Consider the following 17,901-nt stretch of genomic DNA (forward strand, 5'->3'; position numbering starts at 1 on the left):
CCCTTCCTAACATCATGAAGGATCGTGCAATTAAGATCCTTCCGAAATCTCAAACTCAGAAAGTCTGAGGTTTAATTTGAGCAGATGGATACACTTTCCACACTTTTTTTTCCAGGAGAACAGAGGGATCTGGAGATTTTACAACACGCAATAGCTCCAGGGAACAGATCTCAGCTGTCCATTTATTACAGACTATTAAATTACACTGATTTGCACGTTTAAAATTTCTTGCTCTACTCTCAGTTCTTTTATCGAAGATGTGGTTCTTAACCCAGCTGTCAGCTTGGAAATTACCAGTTGTCTATGAATAGCGTTATCAACCTTTACCAACAGATCATAGGAGCTGTTTGTCTAACTGTTGCCATCAGCAACTGCTTATCCGAATATCTATAGCTGCAGCCTGACGCACAATCAGACACCGAGATCTTTATGAAGTGCTGCTTGCAGCATCAATACCAGCTCTTGTTAGCAGAAGCAGGCTGGAGAGCAGTGGGTTGACATACAGTGTCAAATGTTATCTGATTTAGGCCAGGTATTTCAATAGCAGTATACTTTTTAAAAATGAACTTATAATTTCCTCAGACATCCACAAGTGGTCTCAGACTTTAACAACCTAAACATTATCGAACTCTGTCTCTTCTCATGCATCAAACCATGACCCTGCTTTCACATAAATTTCCAAGGATATAGCGTCCCTAATGTATTAAAAGATCCAAAGGTGCATCAGACCATTTTCAAAATAATTGACAGTGTGCAATATAAAGAGAATTAGGAAGGAACACTTGGGCTCAAATTAAACCACAGTGAAGTTGGACTACAAAGCTCTTTCAGTCCTGAAGATTGCAACTATGAGGGTACGTCCATGTTCCGTAGTGAGGGAAACAATCAGAGGGAAAACTCACTTGACCAGATCCTCCCCAATCCACCTGTCATGCGTGCAGCTGTCCAGGACAGCATTACTGAGAGTGACCCCAGCACACCCCTGCAGAGATAATGGTAAGCATCATATTTGCCGATCCCTTGTGATGTTGAGAATATTCTCCACCATGTTTAGTTGTTCCAGAACCCTGTTAAAATAAAAGATTTATGAACAAAACAATCAATTTAAAACTGGGCACCCAGAAGAAGTTGGGGGCAGCACCGGCAGCAGAATTGTATTCAGCCATAATTTGTAACCACGTGGCCCAGCACAGCTCTCACTTGATCATTATCGTTTAAGCAGAGAATCATACTGATTTAATAAGGAGTTCAGGAGGATACTTCAGGAGCAGCGGCAAGTTTACCTAAAAATGTTTTAATATAATGAAGCTACAACACATTTGTATACCAAGCAGCAGAGGCAGAGTGCAATACACATGATTAAGCAACCCCACAATTGCAGGATCATACACAAGCTCTGGCAGTGATACCACATCCGGTATAAATTTCTTTTCCACTCAAGATGTATGATTTGCTGCCTGAACCAGCATTTATTGCTTACCTTTCATTGTCCTTGAGCATGTGCTGGTGCACTTCCTTGTCAAACCACTGCTATCAATTTATGGACACCACAAAACTGGTTGAGAGGGAGTTCCAAAATTTTAACAAAATCATACTGAAGCAATGGTGGTATAGTTCCAATTCAGGATGGTAACAAGCTTGGAGAGGAAATTTCAGATGGTGGTGTCCACAAGTATTTTCTGTCCTTGTCCTTCCAGATGCCCGTGGTTTTGGATTTGGAAGGTTTTATTGAAGAAGCTTTGATGAGTTTCTGTAGTTCTCTTACATACTATTGCTACTGAATATCAATGGTGCAGATCATTGATGTTTGTGGATATTGTGACAATTAAGTGGCTGTTTTATCCTGGATGGTTTCCAGCTTTTTCAATGCCATTGGAGCTGTATTCACCCAGACGACTGGAGAGTATTCTATCACACCCTGACTTATGCTTTGTGAACAGGAATTGGGGAGTCAGGACGTAAGCTAATCACTGCTGGAACACTAGTGTCTAATCTGCTCTGGTGGCCGCAATATGTGTACAACTAGTCCAGTTCTGTTTCTGATCACTGCTAGCCTCCAGGGTGTTAATATTGGGAAAATCCAGCAATGGTAATGCCACTGAATATCAAGTGACAGTGGTTAGATTCTATCCTAGGGCACTCTACCTAAATGCATATAGCATTTGCATCGAGGTAGATGACCTAGATGCATAGATCAAGATATATGGCTATGAAATAATTGCAGGGACAATTACATTAGATATCTCCCTAACTGAGTATTTTCAATTGGTGCTGAATGTTGTTCAACCTTTAGCAAACACCCCAGTTTCTAATCCTATTCTGATGATAAAATCATTGATGAAGCAGCTAAAGACATGTAAGCCTAAGATACTCCCCTAAGGAACTTCTGCAGTGACATTCTGGAGCTGGGATGACTAACCTCCAATAACCACAACCATGTGGCTTTGTGCAAGTTATAACTCAAACCAATGGCAAGTTCTCCCTGACTCCTATTGAGTCCAGATCTGTGGAGGCTATGATATTGACAATACAGTGGTTTTATTCTGGAGTAATTTGGTAAATATAACCACTCTGCAAAAGGTGAACACAACTCTTTATAACTCATCAAATGCTGACCTGATGTTAGCACATTCTGTTATATACATAAACTTCAACATAATGTTTATTACATCCAAGGATAACCAATTATCCATTATCTAGCAGCAGATCATATAAGTCTTCCGTCACAGTATGAACAGGTGTGAAAGTAAAATTGTTTTGGTATCAGCACAGGGCCACAGTTAAAGTGTATGATGTCCCTGGAACTTTGCTGTTGGCCTGATTAAGTTGGAATATTCAGCAACAGTTGAATTTCAAATTTTGCATAGTGTTTGTATTGATTATATGACTCCACAATAAAAACAAAACAAGTTATATTGTGAATATCATGACTTGGCTATGAAGGAATTCATGGGCTGAGGAGGGATGGGAATGTGGTAGGAATTCAAATTGGCCTATCTTGCTTACAAATATCTTTTTTTCATTGACACTCACTCTGTATAATTATGCAGCAGACTGTTAGACTTTAAACAACAATAAAATTAGAGTAACCTTAAAATGCATCTGTTATTTGAATGTGAAGGTTGCCTTTCAAAGATTGTAGGCTCGATGGAAAAAATGGCCTGCATCTGCACTGTCGGGATTCTATGATTCTACTGTATGATCCTAAAGGTAATTATCTGAGTCTGTATCAGCATCTGCATCATCAATCTTAATCTCTTCACAAACATTGCCAAGAAATTCAGTGATCAAACATCACCTGTTTAAGTTTGCTGTAATATCTATAAGGTTACATGCATCTCTACTGGAATATGGTGTGCAATTCTGGTCTCTCTTTTGTAGGAAGGATGCTGTGAAACTTGAAAGGATTCAGAAAAGATTTCCAAGGATCTTACCAGGGGTGGAGGGTTTGAGCTATTGGGAAAGTCTGAATAGTCTGGGGCTGTTTTCCCTAGAGTATCGAAGGGTGAGGGGTGACCTTATGGAGGTTTTTAAAATCATGGGGGGCATGGATAGTGTAAATAAACAAGGTAATTTCCCTGGGGTGGGGGACTCCAGAACTAGAGGGCATAGCTTTAAGGTGAGAGAGGAGAGGCTTAAAAAGGGCTGAAGGGGCAATGTTTTCACACAAGGGCTCGTGCATGCTTGGAGTGATCTGTCAGGGTAAGTGGTGGAGCCTGGTACAATTGGCATTTCAAAGGCATTTGAATGAGTATATCAGTAGGAAGGGTTGGAGGGATATGGGTCAAGTGCTGACAAATGGGACGAGATTAATTTAGGATATCTGGTCAGCATGGACAAGTTGGACTGAAGGGCCTATTTCCATGCTGTACATCTCTGTCTCTGTGTGTCTAAATTGGGGTCAGTTAGCTCATTTGGCATGGACAGGTGGTTTTGAATGCAGAAAAATATCAACAATGTGGCCCTGTACTATCTGAGCTATCCATAAAGGCCCCATCTTCTGAACTTCACCCCTCACCTTGGGTATGGTGACACTCAGGTTAACCCACCATCAGTTATCTTCTTTTTCTGATGAGAGTGCAGTCATTTTGGACTATGACAATGTTATCTTTACCTTATTTTAAACCTCTAATATCCAGTTTTTTGCTTTCCATCGCCCTTTATTGTTTTCTGACAAATATCAGTTTTTTGTTGCAGCAGATAATGGTGATGACGAATGGAATGTTGGCTTTTATTTCAAGGGGTTTCAAGTATAAGAATAGTGAACTCTGCCTGCCAACATACAAAGGGCTGATGAGTCCACATATGGACTTCTGTGCACAATTTTGGTCTCCTTTTTAAGGCAAACTATTATTTCATTGGTGGAAATTCAGAGAAGATTCACCAGTATGATCCCTCGTATGAAGGGATTGTCTTACGAGGTTGGGCCCTAGTTATTGGAATTTACAAAAAAGTAGAAGTAATCTCATTGAAACATATAGGATCCTGACAGCCTTGATAGAGTAAATGCTGAGAGTGTGTCTTATTTCATGGGAGTGTTTTGGACCAGTGGACATAGCCTTAGAAAAAGCAGTGTCAATTTATGACGAAGATGAGGAGGAATTTATTCTCTCAGAAGATTATGAGTCTTCGGAACCCCTTGAGACAGACAGCCATGGAGGCAGAGACCTTGTGTATGTTTAAGGTTGAGATAGGTAGATTCTTCATCAGTAAAAATAAGCAATGGTTTTGAGGAAAGGGCAGGAGAAACACCTTCCTGATGAAGGGCTTTTGCCCGAAACATCGATTTTCCTGCTCCTCAGATGCTGCCTGACCTGCTATGCTTTTCCAGCAGCACTCTCATCTAAACTCTGGTTTCCAGCATCTGCAGTCCTCATTTTTGCCTATCAGACATGATCACCAAATCAGCTATGATCTCTTTGAATGACACAGCAATATTTAGGAGCCAAATGATCCATTCCTCACCTATTTGTTATGGTTGTATAATAGAATCCATACATTGTGGATGCAGTCCATTTGGCCCACCAAGTCGACAATGATCCTCCAAAGACAATCCCACCTTGACTCATTCCCCTACCCTATCCCTATAAACTTGCATTTCCCATGGCTAACTGACCTATTCTGCTCATTTGACAACACTGTGGGCAATTTAACATGGGCATTGCATCTAACCTTTGCACAGAGCACCCAGAGGTAACTCACACAGACACGCAGAAAATGTGCAATCTCCATACAGGCAATTCCCTGAGTCTGGAATCGAGTCCAGACCCCTGCATTGTGGGCGGCACGGTGGCACAGTGGTTAGCACTGCTGCCTCACAGCGCCTGAGACCTGGGTTCAATTTCTGCCTCAGACGACTGACTGTGTGGAGTTTGCACGTTCTCCCCGTGTCTGCATGGGTTTCCTCCGGGTGCTCCGGTTTCCTCCCACAGTCCAAAGATGTGCAGGGTCAGGTGAATTGGCCATACTAAATTGCCTGTAGTGTTAGGTAAGGGGTAAATGTAGGTGGGTTTCACTTCGGCGGGTCGGTGTGGACTTGTTGGACCGAAGGGCCTGTTTCCACACTGTAATGTAATCTAATCTGAAGCAAATGTGTTAAACACTGTGCCTGCTATTTATTCTCTTAATTTCAATTCCCACATCCCTGAAGGGCATGACACCCTCAAGAATTCTTTGTGTCTTTATGTCAATATGGAATCATCTTTGCAATCAGATGCATGGCTGTTACAAAGTCCATGGTTTTACTTTGGGAATTACAAAGCAACTAAGCCTTATTAAAATTTAGCAAAAGCCTATTGCTAGCACAGATCTAGGTCTCACAATAATGCTCTCAAAGCACCAAGGCAAAGGCTTGACTGGTGGATCTGACATTGAGAATCTTCATCCCTTTTCCATGCAAACCATGTGAACTTAGCACTTTGCATTCTCTAAGAGAAAATAAATCACCCTTTTGATGTTACAGAGAATTGAGAGTCAACTGAGAAATCAGTGAAGAGCATGATCCAATAATCCCAAATTTCCATTAGCGCTGAAGCTCTAAAACACTCAAGTTTCTCAATGCCAGGAGAAAGCAGCCTGTTTTAGTGATACCACATCTACTACCTCCCTTCACTCATTCACCAGCATTCACTTCCAATACCATACACACAGTGCAGTACCATGGACAAGATGCACTGCAACAACAAGCCAAGACTCTTTGACAGCATCATGCCTCCTAGAAAGACAAGGGCAGCAGATGCATGAGCACAGGACTACTTGAAAGTTCCAGTTCAAACCATACATCTTTCTGAACTGAAACTATATCACCTTTCCCAAACTAATGTTGTGTTAAAGTCTTGGAATTACATTCCAAAGGTCACTGTTGGTGTATTCTCTTCCACAGATTGTAGTGATTCAAGAAAGCAGCTTGCCACCACCACCTCCACGGTAATAAAAAAAATGACAATAAATGCTAAGACCTCTCGCGATGTTCACATCCAACAAATGATCACCCAATAATAATTACAGTCTCTGAGAGAAACTCTGCACATATGGCAGCAGCTGTGAACAGAAGAACAGAGTTAATGCTTCCAATCCCATTTGATTATTCTTTGAGATTCATACTGGATCAAAACTGTAACCTGTTTCTCTCTCCTCAAATGCTATCCGACCTGTCCAGTTTATCAACGCTTTCTGTTTTTACTTCAGATTTTCATCATCTGCAGCACTTTGCTTTATTTTTGAATTAACAACCAGCATTGTCTCTTTGATTTTCAAAGGAAAGAGTTTGATTTACTTAAATAATTACCCTGCAAAAGAAATCACAAATTATTTTTCTGCCTACTTTAGGCTTTCTGAAAATTCACAGCCTATTCTTAAAATATCATCATAGAAATTAAATAAATTTTATGACCATAAGGGGGCAGTTTGCTCTGTTATGTCTTTTGTCAACTGAAAACCAGTTATGAGCTTCATTCCATTTTCCAGCTCTTGATATATATTGTGCAGAGTACGAGGTATGAAACACATATCCAAATACTATTGACCAACCAGGGTCATACCCTATACCTATCTTCACATATCCCCACTTCACCATCCAGCCCCCACCTCCCCTTTATCCACAGCTCCCCCCCCCACACCAGCGCCAGTCCTGATGAAGCGTTACACCCAAAATATCGACTTCTGCACCTCCTGTTGCTGCCAGGCTTGCAGTGTTCTTCCAGCCTCCTGCCTGTTTACTCCTGCTGCTAATTGACAGGAATAATTTACTCCTACTCCATTTACCCTTGCTTACTAAATTGTGCTATTTCTGTGGTAAGAATAGTATCTTCTTCAGAAACCATACTGAGCCACCACAGTTTAATTGCCTCTCAATGACAGCAGCACCTGCCTATCTCAGGGATCAGTGCAAACCATTCCATATCTCCCACTGAAGAATATTTCAACTCTTCCGGAGCAGTTGTTGAATCATGAAATCAGACTCACGACAACAGAATGAGATTTAATGCAAGAAATGGAGGTAGTTGAACTTACAATTCACAATAATTAATATATTTTATTTTATTTGCCTTGCCCCAAATTACAAACCGTGGTGTTATTGTTTAATGTGAATCATTTCCTAGAATCAGAAATTGAGTTGGGACGAGAGCAACAAGAGCAAAAGTGCAAGATATGCAGTTTAAATGGATTGGCAATGCTAAATTTCCCATAGTGTCCAGGGATATGTCGACTAGGTCGAGAAGCCATGGGAAATGCAAGATTACAAAGATAGGGTAGGAGGTACACTGAGATGAGATGCTCTTCGGAAAGGCAGTGTGGACTCAATGGACCGAATTGCCTGCTTCCACAATGTAGGGCTTCTGTGATACTAAGTTAGAGATAAAGAAACTGCAGATGCTTGAATCCAAAGTAAACAAGCAAGAGGCTGGAAGAACACAGCAAGCCAGCCAGCATCAGGAGCAAGAGAAGTCAAAGTTTCAGGTATAACCCTCCTTCAGGAATGGAGGTGGGTGTAGGAGGAGCTGCAAATAAATAGTGGGGAGGGTTATGGGTGCAGATGGTGTCAAAGTGGTGAGGTAATGACAGGTGAATACAGGTGGTAGGTACAACCTGTTTGGGAGGAATGAATCTCGTTGGTAGTTGGAATGAAGGATCGGTAGGAGGAATGGAAAGAAGGAGGTGGGTCTGGAGAGGAAGTCGAGCGATGGGTGGCAAGATTATTTGAAATAGGAGAACTCACTGTTGAGTCCTCTGGGCTGATGGCTGTCCAGGCTGATGATAAAGTGTCATTCCTCCAATTTGCAGTCTGATACACTGGGGCAATGGAGGAGGCCGTGGATGAACATGATGAAGAGGGAGTGGGAAGGGGAGTTGAAATGGGCAGTGACCCTTATGGGCTGGCTGAGATGATTGGCTAAACATTCACTTAGTTTATGTTTGGTCTCTCTGATGTCAACAGAACTAACAATGAATGTTGGCAACTTGCTGTTAAAAATCGCAGCAAACTATCCTGCAACCTGGCATTTTTTTAAGCACCTCTTTTCCCATTTTAGTTCAGAAAAGTACAGATAAATGAAAAATAAATTATCTTTAAGTTTAATTGCATGTCTGCTTATATGGGTCACTGTATGTTAACTTCTGCTTGTTCTAACCTTGTTCATGATCAATGGCTTCTCTAAGCTTTGACTGGCTTGTCAACACATAAATAGGACATGATCAATTTCTCAGATTTTCCAGGCCTTATATACCCAATTACTAGTTGGCTTCCAAAATCTGATAGTGATATCCTGCTATTTTCTGACTGACTCCCAAAGGTGTCAGTCACTTATGATAATATCCATTTTTGATTCCAGCTTTTCCCCATCAGTTTATTGAAGTTATAGCCCCCTCCCATGATAATTATGATCCACATTTAATCTCTCTGTCTGATGATGTCGCTTTGATATACCTATGTGTTTTGCACTATTCAAAGACATATCAATATATTCCAGTTAAAATAAACATTTGTTAATGTTTGACAACACAACAACTGCTCATGACTGGAAGAAATGAATATATTGACAATTTTTTTTTTCTCTTGAGATCTTGAGGTCAAATTCCAAGCATTAAAACTAATCACTATAGTGAGTGACAACACAATTCCAAACTTATGTATAAATGCATGTTACATGCTTTAAATTATTACTTCTTCTCAAAGCTCCAGAAGTTATAAGTTAAACCAATTAAAATACAAAATTATGTGCCTTCAAACTAAACTTTAATTTCAAAGCATCTTCATATTTGATTTGCTGTTAATAGAACAATACAAGGCTTTCTTCCCAAGGAAATTTATGTCAACCTGGGATCGGATGATACATCTTACCTAACAACATAGAACGCAGAAAATGCAAAGAAACCACACCAGATTCTTGAATTAACCACACTTAAGCAAAATATGTTATTAATACTTGGCTCACTTAATTGATTTACATGCAACTAAACTGTAACTAATTGTTGAGTACTAAACTCAGTCCTATCCTTATATTCCTTTCACAGCTATGCATGATGCATCCACTTCCAAAGAGGTATTATGTCTAACTGGAAACAATCTGCTGAGAGTTATAAGATGTCTCTCTTAATTTCTATCTCGGTTATTTTTACTGTAGCTAGCTCTCTCATCATAAAGGTTGCAAGTCCTCCATGACTACATTCTGAATCCACTTCCTCATCTCACTCATAGTCACACCCTCCAGTCTTTGACCAAGGACTAAATTAGACAGCACTAAGATAAAAGAACAGTGTGTCACCCATCCTACCTGTTCTTTTATCCTTTCTTGAATTGATGTTCCACTCATTTTTAAAAGATTCTCAGTCAAAATAAAGAGGAATTGTTCACTCCATCGATGAAATAAAATTAACTGCTATTCATAAAACACATTACAGCTAATAAAATCTTTGTTATTACTAAAATTAATTGAGTTCTGAAAAGTAAAAAAAAACCTGATGAAGGTGCAGTGCTGCGAAAGCTCGTGCTTCCAGTTAAACTGTTGGACTATAACCTGGTGTTGTGTGATTTTTAACATTATCATTTCCAGTTACTGTTACTGCTGATGGTCATAACCAAGGATTTCATATGCAATAAGACAGAAGTAAGTCATGATGGTTAAAGAAAATCTAAGGCTGATTAAATAGAAAGTCAACAATATTTCATAGAAACCATAACCATCTTTTGTTCATCTTGAGGTGATGAAATCCAAGATGGAGGACAGGAAAATTTCTGGTTATAACAGGCTGCTCCTTTTTTGAGGTATTTTAGATATTGGAGGTGATTTTCTGGAATTCCAGGAGCATCAATTACTGTTCTATATGCTGTTGCATTATTTTGGAACTTTGTTGAAAAAACACAGCACTTCTAAAATGGAGAGAAACAGACAAAGGCAGCACATGGTCAGGCAGTGCAGGAGAGAGAGAGAGAGAGAGAAAGAAAGAAACCCACACTGCTCCCTGACACAGCAGTGAACCTGTGCAGTTACTGCCTTTGCTGTTTGAATTCATGTATTGCATCTGGGAAAATTAACAAACAGTGAAATTCACTGGATAGTTTTGGTAAACAGAGTTAAGGAGAATCCAAAAGGTTTTTACAAATACATGAAGGACAAAAGGGTAACTGGGAAGAGAATAGGTCCCTTCAAGAATCAGCAAGGCATTCTTTATGTGGAGCCGTACGTTGGGGGAGATACTAAATAAATATGTTGCATGAATGGTTCTGTGAAAAAGGACATGGAAGTTATAGCATGGGGGAAATAGATGGTGACGTCTTGAAAATGTCCATATTACAAAGGAAGAAGTGCTGAATGTCTTGAAATGCTTAAAAGTGGATAAATTACCAGGACCTGTTCAGGTGTACCCTAGAACTCTGTGGAAAGCTAGGGAAGTGATTGCTGGGCCTCTTGCTGAGATATTTGTAGCATCAATAGTCACAGGTGAGGTGCCAGAAGACTGCAGGTTGGCTAACGTGGTGCCACTATTTAAGAAAGGTGATAAGGACAAGCCAGGGAACCATAGACCGGTGAGCTGGATGTGACTGGTGGGTAATCCTGAGGGACAAGATGTACATGTATTTGAAAAGACAAGGACTGATGAGGGATAATCATGATGAGGGCTTTGTGGATGGGAAATCATGTCTCAAAGACTTGATTGAGTTTTTTGAAGAAGTAACAAAGAGGATTGATGAGGGCAGAGTGGTAGACGTTATCTATATGGACTTCAGTAAGGCGTTTGACAATGTTCCCCGTGGGAGAATGGTGAACCAGTTTAGATCTCATGGAATACAGGGAGATATAACTATTTGGATACAGAACTGGCTCAAAGGTAGAAGACAGAGAGTGGTGGTAGAGGGTTGCTTTTCAGACTGGAGACCTGCGACCAGAGGAGTGCCACACGGATCTGTGCTGGGTCCACTACTTTTGGGAAAGCAAATCTTAGCAGGACTTTAACACTTAATGGTAAGGTCCAAGGGAGTGTTGCTGAACAAAGAGACCTTGGAATGTAGGTTCATAGCTCCTCAAAAGTAGCGTGGCAGGGAGATTGGATAGTGAAGAAGGCGTTTGGTATGCTTTCCTTTGTTGGTCAGAGTATTGAGTACAGGAGTTGGGAGGTCATATTGCAGCTCTACAGGACATTGGTTAGGCCACTTTTGGGATATTGCATGCAATTCTGGTCTCCTTCCTCTTGGAAGGATGTTGTGAAACTTGAAAGGGTTAAAAAAAGATTTACAAGGATGTTGCCAGGGTTGGAGGATTTGAGCTATAGAGATAGTTTGAGTAGGCTGGGGGGTGACATTATAGAGCTTTATAAAATCATTAGGGTCATGGATAGGCTAAATGGACAAAGTCTCTTCCCTAGGGTGGGGGAGTCCAGAACTAGAGGGCATAGGTTGAGGGTGAGAGGGGAAATATATAAAAGAGACCTAAGGGGCAACCTTTTCACGCTGAGCATGGTGCATGTATGGTGCAGAGGAAGTGGTGGACGCTGGTACAATTAGAGCATTTAAAAGGCATCTGGTTGGGTATATGAACAGGAAGGGTTTGGAGGGATGTGGGCCAGGTGCTGGCAGGTGGGACTAGATTGGGTTGGGATATCTGGTTTGCATGGACGAGTTGGACCGAATGGTCTGTTTCCATGCTGTACACCTGTATAACTCTATTTTCATAAGATGTGAATCTTGTGCAAGGCCAGGATTTCTTCTCCACTCCGAAATTGGTTAATATCCATCAACTTATACGGACCCATATGATAATCGGTAGAAGGAATTCGTTCCCTTGACAGATATGTCAATAACAATTGTGATGACCCAAATAAACTATACATTCTCAGAATTAAATTTAGAGGTTGCATATTGAATGATTAGTGTGTAACTTTTGACCTGTGTGTGTGAATGGGTTTAGTTACTAACTGTTCAGTTTTTCTGGAGCCATGATTGTTTTAAAACAGCAAGAGACAGAGACAAAGAGAGACAGTGACAGAGACAGAGAGTTCCGTGAGTGATATTGTGAATTTGTTTACATTGTGAGAAGTTTATGATGGGTTATGATGATTTGGCCAGGTCATATCCATCTACCAGTTCAATGAGAAGCAGATTATTTGTGATCTTCTCCTGTCAGAGAAAGGTCAAGGTTGAAGTTCCACTTGTTGCAAAGGTATGTCATAACACATGTAAAAATTAGATTTAAAAATATGGACAAATTAATATGGATCCCAAATTTTCTACAAACATCATTTATTTAATTTGCATGCAATACATAATGGCAAAACTGAAACAGAAATCTAAAATGAATACTTACAACTAAATTACTATTGCTGAATTGGTTGAGCAATTGAAAAAAAAATATATATTTGCATTGTTATATTCCAGTATGAATGTAGATGCAAACTATAATGGACAGGTTTATATCTTTCTCGAAAGACCTTCTCTTTCTATGCAACAGTTTTCATTGATACAACTGTAAAAATGATAAAACGTAGTTTCATGCGTAATAACTTCATTGATATTTTAAAAAATCAGTAACCATGGTTCATTGACTGAACAAACTCTGTATGCTGCATCTTTAATTTGTTCTCTCACACTTGTTTGATGGAATTGCAGTTGTAAAAGTACAATTTTTATTTTGTTTGTCATTCACTCAGTCATTTCGTAATAATTATTAAATTGCATCTTCATGATCTGCAATTGTACATGTTGACGTTGATGTATTTCCCTTACTAAACCTTGTTTTGCCCCAAAATACCATAAAGGAATAAAGCTCCCATATGTTTAAGATACATATTTCTTTCAGGAATGAATAATGAATAAGAATCTGTCCTTACACAGCTAGCATTCAAAGTTGTTCAAAGTCTTAAAGCTAATGTTACGACATGGCAATGAGCCCTCCTGTTAATTAAACTAAACACCCTGAAAATCTCAGCTCACCTTGTAATCTGTTAAAACATGAGGGACAGAGAACTCCCAAATTCCACTATTTAAAGAAAATAATATCAGTTTATTCTCTAACTCTAAAGGTGAACATTAAACAACAACTATTCACAGCTCTAAGCCCCCCCCCCCTTTCACTTAACTGCTTTTTACCTGCCTCCAACTTGAGAAAAATATGACATCAACTTATTAAAATGACATCAACTTATTTTCAAAACCACACAACGGCTGCCGTCTTCTTTGTCTTTCTTCTTCTGACTGAAGATCTCCCTGAGTTTTCTTCTTTCTTTTTACTGAGATTATGCTTCATATGAAAAGGTACCTTTGGTAGAGAGCGTTTCCTCATTTCTTGGATCCGTGTTGATGGCAGTTGCTCTATCCATTTTTCAAAACGCCTGCATTTTTCTATTCCCAACATTGGTTTGATGTTGGCAAAACAATACATTCAAACTTGATTAGGTTTTAGTATACTGGGACATACTTTTAACTAAGTTTGTGAAAATATTTGTAGCTCGGGTGCTCATTGTTGTGGTTCTGTTCGCCGAGCTGGGAATTTGTGTTGCAGACGTTTCATCCCCTGTCTAGGTGACATCCTCAGTGCTTGGGAGCCTTCTGTGATCTTTCCTCCGGCATTTGTAGTGGTTTGAATCTGCCGCTTCCGGTTGTCAGTTCCAGCTGTCTGTTGCAGTGGCCGGTATATTGGGTAGAAGCACATTGACCTGGACCCAATATACCGGCCACTGCAACGGACAGCTGGAACTGACAACTGGAAGCGGCAGATTCAAACCACTACAAATGCCGGAGGAAAGATCACAGAAGCGCTTCACGGGATGCTCCCAAGCACTGAGGATGTCACCTAGACAGGGGACGAAACGTCTGCAACACAAATTCCCAGCTGGGCGAACAGAACCACAATACTTTTAGCTAATTGGTTACATTCAAATTGTTGTCAAAACACCAATATCCATTTCACAGCCCAATGTTGCATATTTTAAATTTTCTGAGACAACCATCTATTCACATCACACAGGTGCTTTTAAGCTCTTAGTTCAGAACAGCTTTCACTCTCTTTCTTAAAGGTACAGTACAACTTCATAACACCAAAAATTCACATATTTGGAAAAGATTGATAGATTGCTCTCCTGCATAGAACTGAATTAGACTTAGTATGCTCAATACGAAAGATCACAATTAATTTCCTACTTCATTCATTTAACTATTTTACAACAAGCTGCAACATGTCATCATAGTAACATTACAAATTAAGTTGAATAACGAAACATAATTAACCAATGTGAGATATTTTGTCACACATTTTTCCTCAGTATGGCCAGTGGTGAAAGTCATCACAGCTCCTTCTCAAATTATTGAAGGTCATCATATTCTCTTCCAAATTCAGCATCTAATGAAGTAAATGAATCTAGAAAATGAAAATGAGCTTTTGTAATGAACTTATTATTTTCAAGTTAAGCCCTAAAATAATCAGTATATTTTTCTGACATTTTATGAATCCAGTGCAGTGCCAATTGGTTTATTATCAATTAGATTTTTTTTAGATTACTTACAATGTGGGAACAGGCCCTTTGGCCCAACAAGTCCACACCGACTCGCTGAAACGCAACCCACCTAGATCCATTCCCCTACATTTACCCCTGCCCCTTACGCTACGGGCAATTTAGCATGGTCAATTCACCTAACCTGCACATTTTTGGACTGTGGGAGGAAACCAGAGCACCCGGAGGAAACCCACGCAGACACAGGGAGAATGTGCAAACTCCACGCAGTCAGTCGCCTGAGACTGGAATTAATATTACTCCATGTATTCATTCAGTTATCACCAACTCGACAAGCTATTATAACTATTTTAAATGAGAGCCCCAGTTACTGTGTGTTGTTGATTCCTCAGAAACCTACTAAATGTTTTAGAATAAAGTGATTTATATTTAAAACTGGACATGGCTTAAAGCAAGATGTATGGCAAAAGGACTTTTCCGTTGATTTGAAAAAAATGCTTAATTTCTATTTCTGTTTGCTGAGGACATTATCAATTTGTGTCTTTTACCATTAGCAATACTTCAGACAGCTTTAATAAATGTCATGTAATGATACAGAATTTGACCATGAAGCCACTACGTTTCTTTTTTTCTCTTCTTAACACTGAACAGAAGGATACTTGGAACATTTACACTTATATTGAATCTGTGGTAATTCTATCTATTTTGTTAAATGTCCAGAAAGTATTTCTGCATTCTTTCATCCAAAAAAATGCACTTTCAACTGCATAGTCCTAAAATTACCATATCAATTATCTAAAAATGAATTTGTATGATGTCCATCACAATGCATACAAAATTTGGGGTAAAATCATTCTTATAACTGCGGAGGGCTACAATAACGAGTCACTATCTCTTGAACCATACTGGCAGTATACTCCACTTGGAAGATGCAACTTGAGTTAACATTCATATGTTACATAATATTCATAGTAACTAATGATTCCAAAGTAAGACAAAAGACTCTTGCTAATCTGGGAGTTTAACAATGAGGGGTTTATTGTATTTTATCTTACTCTCAATTGCAGATTAGTAATGGAATGGTGCAAGAGTGGGGTGAAAATTGGCCTACCTTGCATATGTATATCATCACATTCCTGTAACTCGCTTCCTGTATAATATTCCAGCTTGTCCAGTGAAATATTGGAGTGTACATCTACACATGGAAAACATTGGAAACTTAAAATTAACATTGCATTTAAAAATAAAGGTATCAAGTGTATAAATCTTAAAGATAACTACCTGGGCCTGTATCAAGGTTGTGAATGTCAATCTCTTCATAAACAGGGTCAGGAAAGCTACGAGGAGAATATTGTGTCATTTTCTTGCCTGTGGAATGAAGAACAGCAGATTATACACGGACATGTGTCGAGGGTTATATCAATTACGAAAACCTGCTTTTCAACTTCCATCTTTCTTTATCCTGCAAATTAGCAGTTATTGAATTTTTGTATGACATTTTAAATTATATTTGCTGAACACGAAAGGATGCTATGCCCTCAAGAAATCTCTGCATCTGTCCATCAATTTGTATTGTCTTGGCAATGAAGTGGAAATGTTCATGAAAGCCAAGGTCATATTGAAAACAGCAATATGGCTAAACCTTGTAAAAACCACAGCCTGCTGCAACTGCAGATCCAGGCTCCATGAGCAATGTTCTTAAAATGACAAGAGCTGAAAAATGTGTTGCTGGAAAAGGGCAGCAGGTCAGACAGCATCAAAGGAGCAGGAGAATCGACGTTTCGGGCATAAGCCCTTCTTTAACCCTCTTAAAATGACAATCCAAGGCTTTGTCCTGTGGCTATAATATTCAGTAACTTTGAATCTCTTCAATGCAAATCACTGATCAGGAACATTTCTCATGCTCTATGAGTAAAATCAGAATTTCTTTCATTGCAGAAAATCAGAGTTCAACCTAATATTGAGTCAGGAATGTGACAGAATAATCTCCACTTGCTTGAAAGGACACAATCCAACAACACTCAAGAAGAATGTTGTTGGAACTGCAGACAGGTAACAGTGTCTCAACTTCACATTGAGGACACATACCATTGCATTATCTGGCGCTACTACCATGCTAAATGGGATGAGCAACTGAAGGCAAGATATCCATGAGGCACTCCAGGCCATTAGCAACAGCAGAACTGTACTTCAATATAATCTGCAACCTCATTGCTCAGTACGTCCCTAATTCTACTAATACCATAAAGGCAATTGGTCAACTCTTGTTTAAATGAAGAATACAGGATGGCATGCCAGGAGCAACATCATGAACAGGCGACTTGCTGAAGTGACCTAACAAGCTGACTGATTTCAAAAAGCAAAGGCAGCAAATGATAAATAGGCCGAAGAAATTCCAAGCCATCAGTTCTGATCTAAACTGATCTAAGTACTGCCAAAACCAGTGGTGATTAGTGATCGATAACTGAAAAAATCACTGGAGGATAAGGCCCTACAAATATTTCCATGCTCAATAACATGGAAACAGTGCAAAAGATTACACTGAAGCATTTGCAACCAGAAGCACTGCCTAATTCATCCAAGTTGGTTTCCTACAGAGCTCCCCACAGTTACAGATGCCAGTTTTCAGCTAATCTGATTCACTTCAGGAGATATTTTAAAAGAATGGTGAAAGGCATTGCCACTTAAAAGATGAAGGACCTTGAGAAAATGCCAGCAATAGTATTGAAAATGTGTACTCCAGCACTTGCCACACCCCTAGCAAAGGTATTCTGATATAGTTAAAGCAATGGCAAGTTGAAAATTGCCCCAAAGTTGTCTTGTGTAAAAATAAAGAAAGAGGAATCCAACTTGGCCAATTACCACCTCATCAGTCTTTTCTTGATCATGAGGAAAATGATAGAAAGTGTCATCAACAGTGCTCTCAAGCTGCACTTTCTTAGCAATAATCTGCTCACT

General features: G+C 39.5%; 1 protein-coding gene across 1 annotated transcript in view; it reads right to left on the minus strand.

Moving 5' to 3' along the window:
- Positions 1-14,321: 14,321 nt before the first annotated feature.
- Positions 14,322-17,901, minus strand: part of LOC122556109 (scavenger receptor cysteine-rich type 1 protein M130-like) — a 67,712-nt gene continuing 64,132 nt past the window's right edge. The window contains exons 13-15 of the mRNA XM_087993945.1: positions 16,225-16,311; positions 16,055-16,138; positions 14,322-14,849 (exon numbers count right to left, since the gene is read on the minus strand). Coding sequence (XP_087850071.1) covers positions 14,794-14,849; positions 16,055-16,138; positions 16,225-16,311 — 227 coding nt within the window. The 3' untranslated portion in view covers positions 14,322-14,793. The remainder of the gene's footprint in view (positions 14,850-16,054; positions 16,139-16,224; positions 16,312-17,901) is intronic.

The sequence above is a fragment of the Chiloscyllium plagiosum genome, unplaced genomic scaffold (assembly GCF_037043375.1).
Source record: "Chiloscyllium plagiosum isolate Xiang-an unplaced genomic scaffold, Cpla_swu_hap1 HiC_scaffold_13, whole genome shotgun sequence".
NCBI lineage: Eukaryota > Metazoa > Chordata > Chondrichthyes > Orectolobiformes > Hemiscylliidae > Chiloscyllium > Chiloscyllium plagiosum.